At 42.4% G+C, this 22,326-nt stretch overlaps 1 protein-coding gene across 1 annotated transcript in view; it reads left to right on the forward strand.

Moving 5' to 3' along the window:
* KLF7 (Kruppel like factor 7) overlaps positions 1-22,326 on the forward strand; it is a 140,062-nt gene that overhangs the window by 109,279 nt on the left and 8,457 nt on the right. Inside the window, exon 3 of the mRNA XM_044304387.1 lies at positions 11,456-11,579. Coding sequence (XP_044160322.1) covers positions 11,456-11,579 — 124 coding nt within the window. The remainder of the gene's footprint in view (positions 1-11,455; positions 11,580-22,326) is intronic.

The raw sequence follows: 22,326 nt of genomic DNA on the forward strand, positions 1-22,326 counted from the left end.
CCCAAAGCTGCACTGAAATACCCAGTCTTGAATGCTAGGCTGTGGTAACATAAGGCCCCTTTCACACGGGCGTTGCGGGAAAATGTGCGGGTGTGTTGCGGAAACACCCACGATTTTTCCGCACGAGTGCAAAACATTGTAATGCGTTTTGCACTTGCGTGAGAAAAATCGTGCATGTTTGGTACCCAAACCAGAACTTCTTCACAGAAGTTCGGGCTTGGGCTCGGTGTTCTGTAGATTGTATTATTTTCCCTTATAACATGGTTATAAGGGAAAATAATAGCATTCTCTGAATACAGACTGCATAGTAAAATAGCGCTGGAAGGGTTAAATAAATAAAAAATTAACTCACCTTAGTCCACTTGCTCGCGTAGCCGGCATCTCCTTCTGTCTTCATCTTAGCTTTTTGTAGCAACAAGGACCTTTGGTGACGTCACAGTCATCACATAATCCATCACCATGGTAAAAGATCATGTGATGGATCATGTGATGACTATGATGTCACCAAAGGTCCTTGTTGCTACAAAAAGCTAAGATGAAGACAGAAGGAGATGCCGGCTATGTGAGCAAGTGGACTAAGGTGAGTTAAATAATTTTAATTTATTTTTTTAACCCTTCCAGCGCTATTTTACTATGCATTCTGTATTCAGAATGCTATTATTTTCCCTTATAACCATGTTATAAGGGAAAATAATAATGATCGGGTCTCCATCCCGATCGTCTCCTAGCAACCGTGCATGAAAATCGCACCGCATCCGTACTTGCTTGCGGATGCTTGCGATTTTCAAGCAACCCCATTCACTTCTATAGGGCCTGCGTTGCGTGGATTATCGCACCGCAATGCGCAAAGAGGAGCATGCTGCGATTTTCACGCAACGCATAAGTGATGCGTGAAAATCACCGCTCATGTGAACAGCCCTATAGAAATGAATGGGTCGGTATTCAGTGCGGGTGCAATGCGTTCAACTCACGCATCGCATCCATGCGGAATACTCGCCCTTGTGAAAGGGGCCTAATGGAGACAATGTATGTCAATGCAGCTCTGAGCACAGGAGAATAGGGGCAGTAGGGAAAAAAAATACTGATCTGGACTCCATATCTGCAGAAGAGGGGATATCAAGCAAGATTTGTAATGTAAGGTATGAGGATAACATTTTTTTTCAATATAACTCTGAAGGTGACACAGTATGTTCTGGGTCAATTGTAAGCTCACTCATATAAACATGGCATTTTTCTAGCTTTGGCTCTGCATCGTCTTACTGGACTACACTGTCTAATAGTTTGGCGTCATATAAATGAAAAATGAGGATACACATTGTTTGGAACTCCTCTTGCGGTTGTCATATTGTTATCTACTGGGAATGCACTGGGATAGAGTCCCTGTCTATATTCTGCTTGAAACCTCTTTCACATTCAAGGTCCATCTCCATCAGCTGTCTTATTAAAAAAAGCTGTTACCACTTTTAAAGCGTAAAGGACAAAAAAGAAAATAACATTTCAGATTTCTCAGGGTCAAGTATGCTTAAATAGCACAAAGGCCTTTCTGTAAGGTAGCGAATGGCACAAGAAAATGGATTTCCCTGGTGTACTTTCTGTTACTATGATTACATTGACAGCATGAAGCTGAATATATATATATATATATATATATATATATATAAAGCGAAGAAGTAGGACTGCACTCCAAAGTGTGGTAAAATAGCAGTGGTTTATTCACCCATGATATGGCAAGTCTTGCGACGTTTCGGCTCACAAGAGCCTTCCTCAAGCTTGAGGAAGGCTCTTGTGAGCCGAAACGTCGCAAGACTTGCCATATCATGGGTGAATAAACCACTGCTATTTTACCACACTTTGGAGTGCAGTCCTACTTCTTCGCTTTATACAATTTTGGGGTTTGCCACTGCCCTGTGTTGGACCTTGCACCCGTACTCTGGTGGTGCTCCCACTGGACTTTTTTCATCTATATATATATATATATGTATAGTAGTGTTCAAAACTATATCAGTGAGTTTAAAAAGCAAATAAAGCTCAAAATCATTTATAATAACTTGTATTTCCATAAATGCAAATGCACTGGAAATACTACACATTTAATCCCAAATCAAATTAATAACAACATTTCTTCAGTTTGTGTTAATTCTTTATAGTAGGGCTACACAGCGACATGCCCTGCGACAAAAAAAGGATACGGCCACTGGAAAGTCATTCAACATTTTTTTGTAATGTTACTCAATGGTGTCGCAATACAGCATGTTGCATTGCAACGCCATTACAGCAGTGGTTGCGCAAGTTTTCAGCTACAAGAAGTCGTATGACACGTGGCCATGTAGCCGTACTCCTACATAAAGTAAATAAAGAGGAATATTAGGCTGTTCAAACATCAGGGCCAGCATTTTTCTTTAAAACTTAAAAAAATGTAATGTATAAACTAAACAAATGCTTGAGATTTCACTTTATTCTGAATTACTGAACTAATGATAATAATAATAATGAACATGTATTTCAATCCAGGACGATTGGACTACATTGCACATTTCTTCTGTCTGTGACCAAGATGTTATCCCCTACTGATGTGTTTTGGGTCATTGCTGTGTTGAAACCCATTTCAAGGGAATTTCTTCTTCCAAATAGGGCTGAATTATTTTCTCCAGCATTTTGATATATTCACACTGATCCCTGATCCCTTGTAAGCAATAAATAGGTCCAAAAACCATGGTATGAGAAACATCCCATATGATTTTTGCACTACCATGCTTTACAGTCTTCACAGTGTACTGTGGCTTGAATTCAGTTGTTAGGGTTCATCAGTCCTAAAACTGTTGCACAATTTCTATTTGACTTAATCATCTTCTGATTGTAGCAATGTTCATTGGTAACTTCAGATCTTCTTTGATGTCTCTGGAGGTGACCTTGGCTGAGTCTTTGCCATTATGGCTATTCTTCAATCCATTTGACCAATAGTTCCCCACTGTATCTGTCAGGTTTTGGTTGCCATTTTAAGGCATTTTAGATCATTTTAGACAAGCAACCTATAATTTGCTGCACTTCTCTATGTTTCAACCTCTCCAAACAACTATTTAAGGTAATGTCTGGAACGACCCATTTTTCCAAGTATTTCAGAAGGAAATGCATTATAACCAACATTTGCAACATTTGCCACCCTCCTTCCTTAAATAAGGGCCAACATAATACAAATAAATGAATTACTATTATTACTTCTACCAAAAACAATGATTTATCAGATTAAGGATGCTGGACTGCTATTTTTTTTTAAAACTACTGTAATTTTTTTAATTAAGGAGGTATTTTAACTAGATGTTTGAAGGTGCATGCTGAGTAAATACCCTTATGCACCCATTATAACATAAAACCACTTTTTTTTTTGGTATAAATAAATCCCCCCTAACTATGTATTATAAAAACCTCCACCTCGCTGCAGTGTAGATATCCCTAAAAGTCATAGACATGGTTAGTAAAGTAAAGTTGGTTGTCTACAGAGTTAAAATGATTGATAAAGTACAATAAAGTGATCCGTATGAAAGAAGACTGCAAAATGTTACTTGATAAACTTCTTTAATTTTATTGTTTTGAGTGCATGACTTCACCTTAATGGCTGGTGCTTTACAAAAAAATCTAAAGAAGTTCGTGGGAGCTATCTTGATTGTCAAAAACAACCTCTAATCTTGTGAGGGTTGAAAATTCTATTTGACTGGGTTTAATAGGTCACCTCCACATTTAGCTTTAAGTAATACTGGAAGGATTGGATCCTAACCTTTCTACTCCAGCCCCAGGCAGGGCAATGACTCACTGTCTACCAGAAGACAGATGCTGCCTTATAAATGGTGGATAACAATGAGAAGAATTTATCAGATCCCAAGTATTCTTCTAGACGATTACTACCCAAAGCTTAGTAAAACTAATTCCTTTTACGGAGTCTCAGATACAGCGCGCAGTTTATAAGCATTCTTTTGCAATTACCATTTTTGTTTTGTAATGACAAACTGGCTAAATTTGGACTTAGAAAGACATTTTCTATTAATGTGGACTTTAACATAGCAAGGCATGGTAAGAGAGAACCATAAACCTCAATATCTGGAAGATGAATAATTTTTACAGAAGATATTGCATCAATTCCCATATTCTGTACCTTTTAGAGGTCGTAAGCTAAATGCAAATCACTAGAACAGGCTATTCTCTTTAACTCTGTCAGCTATGCTACATCATGCAGTTGCTGAGACATTTTATTAACCATAAAGAATCAATCGACACCTAATTATTGAGAAAAAATTAAAGGAAAATAATCAAGTATTGAATCTTTGGAATAATTTGCACATGAGATAAAAAGCACAATACAACTTTATGTAGCTGTAGCTGGAAGTATTGGGGTAACAAATACAATTAAAAAACAATTGCCCTAGTAAAAGTATCTTCTAGTAATCAGCTGCAAAATGGCCCATAGACATGTCAGTATAATGTCTTGCTCTGAAGAATGATGTATAGTCTCTCACAAATTTTCCACTCATGGCTCAAGACCCAAAAACTGCTGAGAAGATTACAAGTAGATGATCTTATTCACAACCAAGAAATTTGCTGGTGTGTTTTTTTCCAGTATTTATTATTGGAATCACGAAGGAGAACAAAACCCATGTCTGATCTGCTGTCCTTACCAGGGGCAACTTTTTTATGCGAAAGAACAGATGGCTTCACCAAAATTTTAATTAAGTACCATGTTTTGGTGCTAATTAGTGCGCACTTCAGTGATTTGTTCAGTGGTTTTGAGCCCAAATTACAAGTGGAGGCTATACAGAGATAAGGTATAATGGAAAGATTTGTACATGTTCTGTGTCTTTGACCCACTCGCTTTTGGCTCAAAATCACTGATGGAAATCACTGACCAAATCACTGAAGTGTGAACAAGGCCCAATTCCAATTACAGGTATGCGGTATGCATTATATGTTGTGTTGTTTCTTTATTAGTGTTGGTCGAGCACCAAAGTACTCGGGTGCTCCAGTAGAACACCTCGGGATGCTCGGGTGCTCTACCAAGCACCCAAGCACAATGGAAGTCAATGGGAGAACCAGAGCATTAAACCAGGCACCCCCTGCTGTGAAGAGGAAAGGATGTTCACAGGAAAAGGTGAGAAATTGATGGAAACACCACTGAAATGGTTCAGGAACAGCATGGGGAGGATGTCTGGATGCATTTTGGACTTCTAGGTCACTGCTTCCAAGTGAAAGGGCTGCTAAAAATTAAAAGGAACTGGCACTACAATACACCCTTTATTACACATAAAGGAGGGCATCCTACACACCCTTCAAAAATTATGATTGATGGCATTCTGGTGACCCTCAAAAACTATTGGAGCAAGGACCTGCTGATCTGACCATCTAAAACATTAGGGGTGAGGGCCTGCTGCTGATGTGACCATGTAAAACATTAGGGATGAAAGTCTACTGCTAAGATGACCCTCTAAAACATTAGGGGTGAGTACCTTCTGCTGATCTGACCTTCTAAAACATTAGGGGCTAGGGCCTGCTGCTGAGCTGACCCTCTAAAACATTAGGGGAGAGTGCCTGCTGCTTATCTGACCATCTAAAACGTTAGGGGCGAGGGCCTGCTGGTGATCTTCAAAAACATTATGGGCAAGGGCCTGCTGGTGACACTCTAAAACATTATGGGTGGGGGCCTGCTGCTGAGCTGACCCTCTAAAACATTAGGAGCGAGGGCAGCCTAATAAGCATGTTGATATGATGGAGGAGGAGGACGAGAAAAGGGAGATTGAACCATATACCCTTTTTAGTGGTGGAAGGGGTGCATGGGAATACAGTGTATTCAATACACATAAAAAACACATTTAGAGTGCCTTTATGTTCAGCCGCTTTCCTCTGGTGGAGTAGAGAAGGGCAGTCCAGGCCTTGTTCATTTTTATAAGAGTCAACTGGTCAGCATTTTCAGTTGACAGGCGGATGCGCTTATCAGTTATTATGCCCCCAGCAGCGCTAAATACACACTCTGAGAAATCACTGGTGGCGGGGAAGGCCAGCATCTCCAAGGTGTAGACAGCCAGTTCGTGCCACGTGTCCAGCTTGGACACCAAATAGTTGTTGGGCACAGAAGGATCACTGAAGACGCTGACACGGTCTGCTACCTACTCATTCACCATCTTCCAAAATGCTTCCCTCCTTGTGACACTAGGCCACGCATCAGGTTGAGGGTGCTGGGGGGGGGGTCATGAAACTGTCCCTGGCTTTGGAGAGTGTTGCCCTGCCTCTGTTGGAACTGCTGTGTGTTCCCCTCGTATCCCCTCCTCGGTTAACCAAGGAACTACGTACTCTGCAACCAGTGTTGTCAGCTGGAAATTTTTGGAGCATTTTTTCCACAAGAACCTTCTGGTATTGCTCATCCTCTCCACCACAAGAATGAGAGATGAGAAGTACTCTTTGTTAGCAGGGGTCGAGAAGGATGAGCAACCAGTAATCGGTGTTGGCCAAAAATGCGTACAACGCAAGGGTCGTAGGGAAGGCAGCCTAGCATAAAGTCAGCCATGTGTGCCAGAGTCCCAACAGACAAGACTTTGCTGTCCTCATCAGGAGGATGACTCTCAATCTCCTCATCCTCTTCCTCTTCGTCTACCCATCCACACTGAACAGATGGAATAAAACTTCCATGGGTACTACCCTCTGTAGCGGAGGCAACCGTATGCTGCTCCTCCTCCTCATCATCATCAGATTCGCGCTGAGAAGACAAACTGAGGGTGGCCTGGCTATCACCCTGTGTACTGTCTTCCCCTATTTCTACCTCTTCCACATGCAAAGCATCTGCCTCAATTAAGAAGCGAGCGTTTGAGTAGACATAGAAGTGGGATGGTTACCCTCATAATAGCTTTATCGCCGCTCACCATCTGTGTTGATTCCTCAAAGTTGCGTAAAACTTCACAGGTCCAACATGTCGCTTGTGAAGATTGGAAGCTGACTGGAAAGGCAACAACCATTTTGATGTTGGTATTCCACTACTGCCCTCTGCTGCTCACAAAGCCTGGCCAACATGTGGAAAGTGGAGTTCCAGCGCATGCTCACGTCACACAACAGTCGGTGAGCTGGCAATTGCAAGTGCTGCTGCAGCGTTGCTAGACCGGCGGAAGCTGTCAATGACTTGCGGAAATGGGCACACACGCGGCGCATCTTCACCAGTAGCTTAGGCAAAATGGGGTAGGTTTTGAGAAACGCTGAACCACTAGATTGAACGCGTGGGCTAGACATGGTATGTGTGTGAGCTTGCCGAGCTCCAAAGCCGCCACCAAGTTATGGCCATTATCAGACACAACTATGCCTGGTTCTAGGTTGAGTGGCGAGAGCCACAGCTCAGTCTGGTCCCTTATCCCCTGCCACAGCTCTGCGGTGGGGTGCTGTTTGTCACCTAAGCAGATCAGTTTAAGCACAGCCTGTTGCCGCTTCCCCACAGCAATGCTACACTGCTTCCAGCTACTGACTGATGTCTGACTGGTGCTGCAAGATGATAATTCAGAGGTGGAAGTGGAGGAGGAGGCAGAAGAGGAGAAGGGGGGTTGCAGCCACTAACGTAGGTGGTGGCGAAAACCCTGATGGAAGTAGGGATCTTGTGCCATCCCAGGGTACGACTCGCTCTCCGGCCTCCACAACGTTCACCCAGTGTGCCCGTCAGGGAAATGTAGCATCCCTGGCCAAAAGCACTTGTCCATGTGTCAGTCATTAAGTGGACCTTCTCAATAACTGTGTTGGTCAGGACACGGATGATGTTACACGACACATGCTGGTGTACGAAAAATATTAGCGGCTGGCGACAGAGTAACATGGGATGTCCACCACCATCAGGCTGTGGATAGCCTCAGTGTCCACAAGCCTAAATGCCAACATTTCCAGGGCTAGCAATTTGGAATGGTGCCCATTTAGTGCTATGGCCTGTGGGTGGGTGGCTGGGTATTTGCGCTTTCGTTCAAAGGCCTGATGTATAGACATCTGTATGCTGCGCTGGGACACAGAAGTGGATGTGCAAGCTGATGGTGCTTGCGAAAGTCCAGGTGCATGGTGGGAGGCACCTGGGCCTGCGTCTTGGAAAGGGGATTGGCCAGCACGTAACACAGTGGAAGAGGAAGTAGTGTTGTGACCCGCAGACACTGATTGTGGACCCAGGCATTCGGCCCAGCTATTAGGGTGCTTTGATGCCTTGTAGCGAATCATGCTGGTGGTGGTGAGGTTGCTAGTGTTCACGCCCCTGCTCATTTTGGTACGGCACAGGTCTCAAATGATAATTCTTTTTTCGTCTGCACTTTCCTCAAAAAAGTGCCAGACTGCGGAACACCTACCCTATGACAAGGGAGATTGCCGCAAGGGGGTGCTCCAGGGAACAGTTGCGGGCCTGTTTGGTGTGGCTCACCTTCTCCCTTTTGCCACCCCACTGCCTCTTCCAGCCTGTTGCGGTGCTGCTGATCCCTCTGTACTGCTGTCGTCGCTCAGTTTGCCACCTTCCCAGGTTGGGTCAGTGACTTCATCGTCCACCACCTCCTCTTCCACTTCCTCATTCCGGTTATCCTTCTGACTTGTTCACCTAACAACCTCAGTTATTGACAACTGTGTCTCATCCTCATCATGAACCTCTTGAGACACTAATTGCAGTTGACTTATTGGCAACTGTGTCTCCTCATCATCATCATCATCCACCTTGTGAAATGCTAATTGCCGTTCCCCACTGTCATCTTCCTGTGACTGTGGATGCTCAAGAGTTTGAGAATCAGGGCACAATATCTCCTTCATGTCCCTCTTCAAGCGGGCTTGTCGAGAGGCCCAAATCAAGGAATGGCGATGAAAAAAGATCCTCTGAATATCCGAGTGTGTGATCAATTGTTTGCCAAAAGTCTTCATGGTGGGAGGAAGGAGTATTGGGGTGAGGAATCTGTTGACCAGACTCTTGGCTACTGAGACTGGACTTTGTGGAAGACAGGGTGGTGCTTAACCGACTGCTGCAATCCAACCGACCACCTGGTTGCACTAGTCTGACTTTGAGAGTGGTGTCCTCCGCGACCCTACAAACTAGGACATGAAGCTAGGTATCGTGGATGAGTGTGTTTCTTGGCAGCAGGCACAGTTTCTCTGGCAGTAGGCACAGTTTCACTGCGCCCAGGGCCATGGCCTCTGCCTGTACCATCAGCAGCACGGCCATTTCCCTGTCCTTTACTGCTCGCCTTGCGCATATTAAATGGTATATATGCTTGCAAGCATGTGACCTGTACAGTAGCAGTACAGGTTTTGTAAGTACAGTACAGGTTTTGTAAGTGTATGCGCAAATAAAGTACACAGAATGTCACAGATATTTTTGGGATGCGCACTCATTAAAGAGGAGATGTAGCACAGATAATGTCGCTGTCCGCAGCGTCTATGAAAAAAGTGCACTGAATGTCACCGAAAATTTCAGGATGTGGCTAATAAAAAATTACACTGAATTAATATCACTGATATTTAGGATGTGCAAACGTTACACAGGAGGTATAGCGCAAGTAATGTCGCTGTCACCAGCAGCTAATAAAAAATTACACTGAATTAAAGTCACTGATATTTAGGATGCGCAAATGTTATACAGGAGATGTAGCGCTCGTAATTTCGTTGTCATCAGAGGCCAAACAATTGCTCTGAATTTCACAGATATTTAGGCTGCGCAAATGTAAAGTAAAAGATGCAGCAGAGGTTGTGTCACTATCAGAAGTGGCACTAACAATTGCATGCAATTTAGCGCAGGTTGCGCTAATTATATATATTGCAGCCAGACACAACTATAGTCCTTAAAAAGACTTTTGCGTCTCTCTAACAATTCCACTCACAGCTCTCCCTGACTAAGACTGAGCCGAATACGTGTCACCGGGTGCTATAGAGCACTCTGGCGCGTTTCGGCCAGCCAATCACTGTATTGCCAGTAGCCAACATGGCTACGGCCTTACAGTGAGAGCCAGTACCTCCGTGCATGTTTATTGGCTGCGTAGCATCACTCAGAAGCTCAGAATTACTAATTAGAAGATAATGATGTTGTACCTTCCAAATCATCTAAAGTTACTTAAGGTCTTACTTTTTTCTCTCATCTTCAGCATGTTTGCAGAAATCACTTCCAATGTGTGAAGCTAGAGAAAGGCTTGTAAAAATGTAGCGTTAAAAAAAGTGATTTTTATAGTCTTCTGTGTTATTATGAACTGGGAGGTGATAACTGGAAAACCTTGCTTTAACTTCAAAAATAAACTCATCACTAAGAAAAGGATTACAGAAGCAATGCGAATTCAGGAAACACAATTAAAAATGTTCTTATTGAGGTAGTTTGGACTGTGCTTTGCTATCTGCAGAACAGATCGGATTTCACTGCCTAATGATGTATTCTTAATATTGGCAAACATTTCGATTGGCTTGTTACAGCAGTGGTGCACTGACTCCCAATTGATACTTGTTCACCCATAAATGTCTAATTATGAACATAAATTTCCAGCAATACTGAAGTCCTATAAAAATTCTTGAAAAAATCACAATGAAATGCTCTTTCTTTCTGGACATAAAATATAAGTGGTACTCAAAGGGACTAATGAAGAACTCCAAAACTCAGCACTTGCAATGATAGGCACTTTTTAACGTCATATACAATATGTTAATCTACCACCAGAAGCGAATAACCATGCAGAGCTGACCCTACCTAAGGTTTCAAGCACTAAAATAAGCTTCTGCTTGGTTGGGAGAGAATGAAAAATATTCATTTAGACCTTTATATAGCATAAAATGTATGAAATCTTATTCTCTTGGTAGCTCTGTTTACAATGACAGGTTTACGTCTGTTTCTTTTTTGTGGCTTCATTTTGTACCTATGACACCGGCTGACCTGTTGCATGTGTGCTTGACTGCTGAAGGCATCTGTGTTGGTCCCAGGTCCATATGTGTCCTCACTGCTGACAATAATTATGTTTTATTATATGCAAATGAGCCTCTACTAGCAACAGGGGCGTTGCTATTACACCTAGAGGCTCTGCAACTTCCGCTCCCTCCGCACTTTGATTGACAGGACCAGGCAGTGCAGAGGGTGCAGCTGTTCCAGAGAGATCAGAGCCTCTAGGTGTAATGGTAACATCCCCATTGCTCCTAGAGGCTCATTTGCATATATTGTAATATGATTTTTCTCAGTAATGCCAGCACATATGAACATGGGACCAGCATAGACGCCTTCAGCTGCCAGGCGCACATGCATCCACAACAGGTCAGCCAGTTTCATAGGTACAAATCTGCTGACAGATGCCCTTTAATAATGCTTTATATGTTCATGACATTGATGCTTCAAATATCATGTATGTATAGTGGATATTGTAAATGTGTGCAAACTTACTATTGGAAAAAGACTATGCAGTTTATATTCCTAAAATATATGTAATACATATATATACTGTATGTTTTTTAGGTGAAAAGCCATATAAGTGCTCCTGGGAAGGATGTGACTGGCGTTTTGCTCGGAGTGATGAACTTACAAGGCACTACAGGAAACACACAGGGGCAAAGCCATTTAAATGCAACCACTGTGACAGGTAAAGTATAGCATGACTGGGAAAATGTTAAGGTTACTCTGAGCATTAAATTTGAAGGTGGAGCAGAGGTTGCACAAACACTTAACCACTTTAGATGGAACTGTCTTCTTGGATGAATACTTTAAGATCACGCCATCCATAGATCATATCTTGCAGGACATCATCATATACAACAGCGCTATCACTATCAGATCTCAGAACAGGACATTGACAATATATATATCAGTCTATAAAAAAATATAAAAAAGTACTTATAATTGGTATTTCCGCAACTTATTTATCCCATGTGGTTAACGTTGAAAAAAAAAATCAGAATTCCTGTACTTTGTTAATCCTGCCTGCCCAAAAGAGAATTTAAAGTGCCAAAAAATCATATGTACCCAAAGGCACAAGTATAAAAATGACAGGTTGTTGCAAAAAACAGGTCCTCACACATATCCATCGATGTAAAAATAGAAACATTTTTAACTCTCAGCATATGGCAGCACACAAATAATTTGAAAAGTGTCAAAAGTGGTATGCCAAAAAGTACTATATATGTAAATTTGGTATCAGCATGGTATTATCATGTATACTGCTCAATGAATGCTGCAAAACAGATCCCCCCCCACCCAAAAAAATTGCTAATTTCAATGCATTATGTGTACCTCTAAATGGTGCCATTAAAAAAATACAACTCGCCCCACAAAAATCAAGGCCTTATAGGACTACATGGAATATATTAGACATATTTCTGGTGCAGCTTGTGGTGCAAAGGTTATTTGCGCTGCAATCTGTGACTTTTCCTGGCTTACACTGCCCACGCCATGTCTAAACAAGTGGGCATGGCATGGGTGGGGAAGGGGACAGCCCGGCAAGCTCGTCTCATTCATATTTTTTTACGCCTGTTTTAAGCGTAGAAAATGGTCTGAAAGTAAGCCAGCTATTAAGCTGCCTTACATTTAGACTGGCACTGGATACGTCAAAGTTATGTAGAGACCGTCGCCTCCTCATAACTTTGGAGGATCCACAGCCAGTTATAGGGATTATTAAGACCGGTGACTAAAACGCTGGTCCTAATAAATGACCCCCTCATTGCCTAGGTTAGCGTAAGCTTTCCAACGTTGTAAAGTTTTCATGCAGGAGACTAAGCAACTTAAAGTGGTTGTCTCATCTCACCGTTTCCATGGTGAGATGAGACTAAGTGCCGGCCCTAGGTAGCTGAGCAAGTGAGCGCCACTGTTTTCGCAACGCTCAGAGTTACGGAGGTAGCGTATTCTGCTGTACTGTTTACATAGCTCCCACTACACTCACAACAATGAAGGTCACGGAATCAGCAGAGTGCCAGCCTACTCGGCCACCTAGGGCTGACGCTTAGTCTGCTCTAGCCATGGAAACAGCGAGATGCGACAACTCCCATTAACTTTTCAGAGTATGTTCTTTTTAAAGATTCTAAACCCTTCCAGTGTTTGTAATGTCCCTTATGTGACACATAATGCTCCCCTCAGAGCATGCATGGGTGCTGGGACTGCATATAATGATACCACATCCCAACTCCACATTCAGTAAGAGCTCATAGAAGGCTACTTTCTGGGACAGAGTAGCTCCCCATGAACTCTTCCGGGAGCCTTCTGGATGTTCTGGGAGATTTGGCAAGCATGGGTTATAAACATGGTGTTATGTATACGTGAGTGGGCACCCACTGTGCCAACCAACCTTTAAATAAGATCATTTTTATTAGGTTTTCAATAAAATAACACTGATAAACCAGTACAAATAAGTAGAAACAAGAACCAAGTGGCTCTGAACCCGGGCATACCCATAGATTCATCCAGGCAGCACCCCTGATGTTAGCATCAGAGCATGATGCTCTACTTTGCCCTTCGCTGTATTGCGCAGGGCAAGGGTTCTTTTATTTACAATAACACACTGCCAGGCAGAGGCTCCCGCCCAACAGTGTGTTCGGTGACATCACTGGCTCTGATGGGCAGGCTTTCGTGCTGCCCTAGCCATTTTACAGGTGTTTTATAAACCCAATGTATCAGAAAGACTTGCAATCGGTACTGAGTCACGTTCATCGACAATGTCAGTACTGCCCCGAGAACAGCTTTCCATTGCTCACCCAGTAACAGGCCAATATCCATTTCCCGCTTTTCTGTAAGCCCCGCCAGCGGGTCTTTTAGACACTTAACACGCAGAATACTGGGTGGATATTGTCATAGGTACAACTCTTCCCTGGTACTGAAGAGCGAACCGCAGTTCTAGATATTAAAAACCCTATGCGGCAGCTGGAATTCCATTTGCAACTGCTGAAAAGACTTAATCTCCCCCAAGCTTCAAATCCTTCTAGTTTGAACACCTCCCATAAATGTACATTTTCCCAGATAGGGTTATATCTTGTACAGCCCTCTATACCCAGCAACTCTCTTATCTTCCACCATATTTTATGCAATATGAGCAATGTGGGTACTGCAGGAGAAAATAATCTAAACTTGTGTGCTTCCAGTGACACTAGTAATTGCATGTCTGGCACATAAGCTTGTAAAGTCACCCTTCTAGAATCAGGGATACTGTTACTGACATTTACAATCCACCCTTACAAGTGTTGGAGTTGTGCAGCCAGATAATATACCAACAAGTTAGGGAGAGGAATCCTACCCCTATCCTTGGGAAGTTGTAATTTTGACAACGAGATTCTAGTTGTTGTTTTTTTTTTTTTCTATATCAGCTCCCTAAATATACCGTCCATACATTTAAATAGATGACATGGAAGCCAAACTGGAGCATTGTGTAAAACATATAATAATTGTGGCATCAAAATCATAACGGATAGCAGTAATTTAGTTGAAACCTCCACTTTCCGCTTCATTCTCTCCAGCAAAGGTTCACTACGCTATAATCTGATACCTTTCTAGTGATCCATAGTCTGAGATATCTTATATCTGATATAACTTCCAAGCACCTCCTATCCTCCTGGATAACAATAGTAACAATGCAGATTTAGTCCAATTGATATTTAGACCCAAATATTTCCTAAAGTGCTCGATTATTACGATAATCCTACTCATAGAGGTTTCCACGTCATCCACAAATGATAATAGATTGTCTGCATAGAGTGCCACTTTCTCTTCCACTGCAGCATTATTGAAGCTATGTACCTAAGGGGCACCACGTAGAGATAAGCAAAGTTTAAAAAAATCCAAAGTTCCACAAGAAATACTATTTGTTACAAATTAATTTATCACAAATTGCTATAAATCAGGATTACCCAGGCCACTCTGCCTTAGGGTATGGCCACACGGAGCGGCTGCACAGCGGGGGGGAGACTTTGAAGGATGATTTGCGATTTGCAAGAAGTAAAGACAGCAAAAGATGAGGATAGTCATCATTAAGACCTGGCTCTCCTAAGGGGTGCAGACTGGATGGTTGAGAGCCCTTCTTCTGCCATCTGCTTTTCCTCCTTTACCACATCATTTAATATCATGAGAATATATGATCAGAAACATCCAGCTCCTCTTCTCTCTGCATCTTGCAGATTTTTCTAGGACATGGAGAATCTTCATTAAGACCTGGCCCCCCTAAGGGGTGCAGACTGGATGGTATTAGTTGGCACACTGGCACTGGAATAATAAAGGCATCCATCTTATTGGTATTACATATCTTAGTTAACAGCTGATGTAGGTAAATGTAAGTAAATGTAGGAATGAATAAATAAAATTGACGCAGTCTCCCTCTCCAATATTCTTCTAGTAATCATTTTCAGCAACACTGTTCCTAGTGCATAAGCGCTTGCCACATCTCTCCCTATGCTCTGCTCACAGGAGAATGGTGGAGGCCACGTGGAATGAGGGTTTTATAGGGCTGTGACATCACAGGGGATGTGGATCTGCGGATTGGCTGGCTTTACGGCATTATGTGTGATCTTGCATTCCCGGGCTTGTCTCCTCTACACTAAGTTTTGCTTTGTAACACAAGCAGCCACAATTTTAGGAAAACCTATTTCCTTTCCATGAAGCGTGAGGAAATTCAGATTCATTGCAAATCAACTTTCTCCCAAACTTTGGACTGACTTTTGCTTTGAATGCTTATCTTCACTCAACAGTAGCATCATAAATGAGAGCAGTCAGGCGTTCTATGGCCCTCACAAACAATAATGGCAACAGTGGGCTGCCTTGTCCCTCTTTCTAACCGAAAGCAATCTTACATCTCATTATTCACTCTAATTCTCAGCGTTCGAGCAACATACAATAAGTTCACCCAGGTCAGGAATATAGTTCCGAATCCCATTTTCCCCAGAATGGCTTACAGATAGCCCCACTTGACACTATTAAATGCTTTTTCAGCATCTAAAAACAACCTCCTTTGGTGAGAGGGTGACCCCGGATCTCCTGGAGATTCAGAAAGACCAAATAACTGGCTTGACTTTGGGATAAACCATAATGTTGTTATTCTGACACTCCCCTGGTATTCACCCTTCAACTCATGTAAAGCAATCTGGCCTTCGCTGCAGGGAATCAACCGGACTGGTACCTTCCGGCACAGTTACAGTGTAGTTAGCAGCTAACCCACATGGGTCAGGGACTCTAGTGCAAGCACCAGAAGCTCAGGATACAGAAAACGTACCAAAAGCACAGAAAAAAACACTGGAATAGTCTGAACAGTCACTAAGACTTGAATGCAGGTTTTTGAGATCAGAAAGTACACTTTGTGAAATGTAGATGGTGGGAGACACAAGACAAACAGGCAGATAGTGCGACACAGTGAAGATACAGATGAGGCAGACGGACAGGGTTAACTAAACATAGACAGAACTGAAACTGGAAGTGCTAGAACACACATGCATGGTAAGTACAAGCTCGAGTACCGTCACAGAAGAAAAGAGGAATCGCTCTCCTAAAATACAATATTTTTTAATGACATTTAAAATCAATAGCACCTAATAATGGGAATTCTAATGGGAACTGGTAAGTCGAAGCTATCCCTGTCTTTCCTGAGCTAAAGCAGAATAGCCGCCCTCATGAAAGTAATCCCATTATTTTTGAAGCTGACCATGGAAAGCCCTGACCTAGCAAACAGATGGTAGGATACTAGTGGGATGCCATCAGCAATTTAGGTGGTGTAATAGTTCGTTGTAGGGGCAAGGATGTGTAGAAGGCCCCAGTGTCTAGTACATCCGGATCCAATAAACCAAGGGTAACCTTGGAGTGGATGGGCCCCAACGTGCAGAGGTATAAGTGGATGGACACTGCTGTGTAGTGGAGAGATCTGCCCCAACCTGCCATACTGAAGTAGGACAGCCATCCTAGGGAATGACCCCCACTAGTTAGGGATATGGTCAGTGGGAAACTTTGGGCTATATGGAAAAAATATGCGGGTAATTGTAACTGGAAACTTTGGGGTATATGGAAAAAAATATGCGGGTAATGGTAACTGTAATGGAAGGTACAACTGTATCCTAAACCAGGGTAGCCTGTACCTACTTTTCCTTTATCATTGAATATTTTTTATATAGTTTACAACAGCATTTCCATATCTACAGTGTCAGTACTGAAACCACAGATTTTCATTCTACACTAGTCACCATACATGGGTTTTAATGTGTAAAACTGCAGGAAATGCCAATAACAGACATTTTTACCTTAACACTTTTAAGTGCAGTCACCTAGTTAAAATGCCATATTCATTATCAAACATCTGAATGACAAGAATTCTCCCAGAAGGTAGAAGTATTTGTGTGTGGGGATGGGAAGTGGAAGGGTGAAAGGAACAGAGTATTAGAATAATTACAAGTGACAGCCCTGACATTAACGTCTTATGAATGCCGGATAGTTGAGGCCTAGCAGGCCAGGCAAAGCCTCGGTCAGGCTATTGTCAATGTTATTGAATAAAGATGTGCTTTTAATCACATTAGAAAAGGGCTGAGGAAGATGAGTTATCAGGCCAAAGAACCCACGAGTAGCATTAAAAGAAAAGGCCAGGAAAATGTCTGTAATACAATCACCATTATATATTTAGCTACTGGCGAAATTACAGGTCAGGAAACAGGAAGACAGTTTTCGCCTTTGATTGCAAGGAAATGTGTGTTCATGAACATCCTGCCTTTCCATGACTTGGCCTCCCCCCGTGTGACATTGTGACACAATCCTGAAAAGATAAAAGCCGCAGTATTACATAGAGCTATATATGGTGATTCAAAATATGACATACTTACCATTTCTGTGAATGATGGTGATCATTTTTGTGTGATCCTTTTAAGTATGACAGAGCTTTATTTTGCGTACCACACTGACTTTTGTGAACATTTCTTCCATGATTTCACAGAACACTAAACTCTCTAGTAGCCTTTTTAGCTGGACTACTGTAATTCCATGCTCACATACCATATATTATTCTAGGTTTTCCTCATTTACCAGCATGTTTGTGCCAAAATAAGTCGTACCAGGTGTAATTATGCTTAAAATATATCAATGATGCAGAAAACCCCACGCCCTGCAGATAGGATACCAGTGTGTGTGCATGCATTCAACTGTCTACATACACAGTATATTTCTGGATTTGCACATCAGTTTTTGCCACTGTTAATTATGCTTTTCATAAGCACTTTGCAAAAGTTGTAAGCAGGTGTGGAAAAAAAATCTGCAGAGTAAAAATGCTTTCAAAAACAGAAGTTAATAGTTTATTTTTATCTTTTAAAATGCAAAGTGAATAAACAAAAGAGAAATCTAAATCAAATTTGATGCCACCGCCTTTGCCTTCAAAATAGTATCAGTACTTCTAGGGACACTTGCACACAGTTTTTGAAGGAGGTTGCTCCAAATATCTTGCTGAACTAAACAAGTTCTGTGGATGTAGGCTTGCCCGATTCCATTCAGTCTCTTAATGGAATCCCAGACACACTCGATGATATTGAGATCAGGGCTCTGTGTGGCCATATAATCACTTCCAGGGCTCCTTGTTCTCCTTTAGGTCTTATTAATAGTCAGTGATCGGTCAATAATTTCTTTCAGTAATCGTGAGCCAAATCGTGAGCGGCTCTAAACACAGAACAGGAGCAGATCTTTCCCTTACCCTGGGTTCAGACCTGAGCGTTTCTGAGACGCGCGTTTTACGCGCGTATTTGTCGCGCGTTTTTATGCGCGTTTTTTGCAATAGTAAACGCGCGTTTGACGCGCGTTTGTGTGCTTGACTGCAGTGTTGTCCAATGAGTCTATGGGCCATAACGCGCGACAAACGCCCAAAAAAAAGCTCAAGAACTTGTTTGAGCGTAGGGCGTTTTACAGCGCGCGTTCAAACGCGCTGTAAAACGCTCAAGTGTGAACCAGGGCCATAGGGAAGCATTGGTTTTCATGTGTTGAGCATTTTACAGCGCGTTTGAACGCGCTGTAAAACGCTCAGGTGTGAACCCAGGGTTATACTTTAAGGCCTCTTTCACACTACAGTATGTCCATTTCAGTGTTTTGCGGTCCGTTTTTTGCTTCCGTTGTGGTTCCGTTTCCGTTCCGTTGTTCCGTTCCGTTTTTCCGTATGGTAAATACAGTATACAGTAATTTCATATAAAAAATTGGGCTGGGCATAACATTTTCAATAGATGGTTCCACAAAAAACGGAACGGATACGGAAGACATACGGATGCATTTCCGTATGTGTTCCATTTTTTTTCCCATTGACTTGAATGGAGCCACGGACCGTGATTTGCGGCCAAATATAGGACATGTTCTATCTTTCAACGGAACGGAAAAACGGAAATACGGAAACGGAATGCATACGGAACACATTCCGTTTTTTTTTGCGGAACCATTGAAATGAATGGTTCCGTATACGGACCGTATACGGAACGCAAAAAACGGACCGCAAAACGGAAAAAAAAACCGGTAGTGTGAAAGAGGCCTAAGTCTGTGAAGGCTCCAATCCTGATTTTGGCTCAAAATCACTGATGGAAATCACTGACCAAAAGACTGACATGGGAATAAGGCCTTACACTGAAGATAGTTCTTAATGACCTCATGTTTGGGGTTGTTATCCTTAAACTATTAACACTTTTGAAAGCATTTTTTTTTTTTAGAGCCGATTTTTTTTCCACATCTGCCTAAAATTTTAGCACAGTACTGTATATATGTAAAGCCACAGAGTATGGGTGTTTTTATGCCATAGCATTGCTTGCATACATGTGCACCAACTTGTTTAAAAAATGGTGCACATAACCCCGTCTCGACTGCGTCCATACATGTATGGTGAAAGGCGGGACTTCAAATTTGGCACCGTCTCGGGAGCTAAGCAGGTGCCATAGGCATCGGGTTTCTGCTGTTTTATACAGCAAATCTCCGGAGGCAAAGTCTGTATTTGGCGATAATGCGGATCACAGACTTTTAACCCCTCAGATGGTGTGATCAGTTGTGACCACGGCATCTGAACAGTGAAACCCCGGGAGCATAGTGCCCCAGGGTTAGAATGGCTCCCCCTTGCTGAGATTGAGGGAGACTCTGGCAGCCTTTGGCCCTCTGAAGGGCTCCATAGGAACATAGACAATCTCTCATAGACTGCAATGGCAATTCGTTGCAGTCTATGGGAGAAGTGATCAGAAAAATATATATCAAAATTCAAATCATGCCATTTCCCCATATTAGAAATAAACAATAAAAAAAAAAATATATCATAGGCATTGCTGCGTTCTAAAGTGCCCGAACTATTATAATGTAAAACTATTTATTGCATACGGTGAACGGTAATGGGGAAAAAAAATCTGAATGGCAGATTTGACATTTTCTCGTCACTCCACCTCACAATTATTTTTTTTATAAAAAGTGATCAAAAATTCATACACACTCCAAAATTTTATCAATAAAAATAGTAAAAGTATAAAAATGTGAAGTATAGAGTAAAAGTATAGAAATGTGATATCACTGTAAGGCCCTGATGCACACGACCGTTGTTCGGGTCCGCATCTAAGCCGCAGTTTTTGTGGCTTGGGTGCGGACCCATTTACTTCAATGGGGCCGCAAAAGATGCAGACAGCACTCTGTGTCCTGTCCGCATCCGTTGCTCCGTTCCATGGCCCCGGAAAAAAAATATAACATGTACTATTCTTGTCCGTTTTGCGGACAAGAATAGGCATGTCTACAATGTTCTGTTCCGCAAATTGTGGAAGGCACACGGGCGGCTTCCGTTTTTTGCATATCCGCGTTTTGCGGACCGCAATAAATGGAACGGTCGTGTGCATGAAGCCTAATCGTACTGACCTGGAGAATGAAGTTAACAGGTCAGCGTTTTTTTTTTTCCAGTTCCACAGCATTTTTTTTTCCAGCTTACCCAGCTACACTACATTGTATGCAATATGAAATGGTGCCATTAGAAGGTGCTACTTGTCCTGAAAAAACAGCTTTGTGAATGGAAAAAAATAGGTTATGGCTTCTGTAAGGCTGTGAGTAAAAAAGAATTTAAATGCTAAAGAAAAATCGCTCCGTCGGGAAGGGGTTAATACAATTTTAAATGATCATTTCGGTGTAAAAATGCATTTAAATGCTAAACATTTAAATACTATTTAAATATTGAATAGAATTGAAACAATTGTAGATTTGAGTGCATTTTGCTTAGTTAACGCCCCCATTGTTTCAACTGTCTATCAGATCAAATCTCAGAGTGCAAGATTTTGTCTAAGCATTAAGTGCCCTGGCATTATATCACATCACTGTGAACAAATACAGCCCAGTCCAGCTCACTCTGCCGCCTCAACATCATTGGTGTATTATCATCTCTGTAAAAACTAGCCTAGTTGTGTATTTTACAAGTCCCATTTTGTTCCACTCCTACTGGCTTGCTGTCCACACATAAGGTGCTGTGTTATTTGAAGAGTCACACTGTTGGTCACATGACACAGCTGAGAATAAGAAGGGAGGTTATAACTCACAAATACTGTTTCTGATAAGGCTACTTTCACACTAGCGGAACTGACCTCCGGCATGCTGTTCCGTCGGGTTAACAGCCTGTCGGATCCGTCCTGCCGCTAGTGAACGTGTGCCCCCGGACTGCCACTCTGTTTCCATTGACTATAATGGTGGGTGAGGGCGGAGGCACGGCAGCGCACGGCGAGAGGCTGCTGGAATAAATGTCGGACATGTCGTTTTATTCCGGCAGCCTCTTTTCGTGTGCGCTGCCGTGCCTCCGCCGGAACTCCGCCCTCGCCCCCATTATAGTCAATGGGGAAGGAGCGGCAGTCCGGGGGCACACGTTCACTAGCGGCAGGACAGATCCGACAGGCTGTCCACCCGATGGAACAGCCTGCCGGAGGTCCATGCCGCTAGTGTGAAAGTAGCCTAAGAAAATTACCTTCACTACATTTTAAACCATGTTTTTTGGGAGTGTTTCTTTAATATTGATAAGGTCTTTATCTGTTATCTACTACATTGCAGTAGAATCTCATGTACAATCTAATTAGTTACGTGCCTTGCCGTGGTGCTGCTGCAGTGGACAGTGCCCACCGTCTTCTCTATCTTAAATAAATCTCTTTAGCTGTCTCTGCATCTTCGAAATGGATTTTTTTTATCCTTTTATAATTTTTTTTTATCTTTCAAATGAGTCATATTGATAAGAATAAGCATCCTCCTGTGACATATGTGACAGTTGTGGTGACCCATGCAGAGATATGTTTCTGCTGGTTTTGTTTCCAAGCTTTGGGTTCGTATCAAGGTCTCTTGATCCCTGTATCACATCCTTTGCAGCAGCTACAACAAACAAGCTGCCATTCTATAGCTATGGACAGACATTCTTTTGA

The sequence above is a fragment of the Bufo gargarizans genome, chromosome 8 (genome assembly GCF_014858855.1).
Source record: "Bufo gargarizans isolate SCDJY-AF-19 chromosome 8, ASM1485885v1, whole genome shotgun sequence".
Taxonomy (NCBI): Eukaryota; Metazoa; Chordata; class Amphibia; order Anura; family Bufonidae; genus Bufo; species Bufo gargarizans.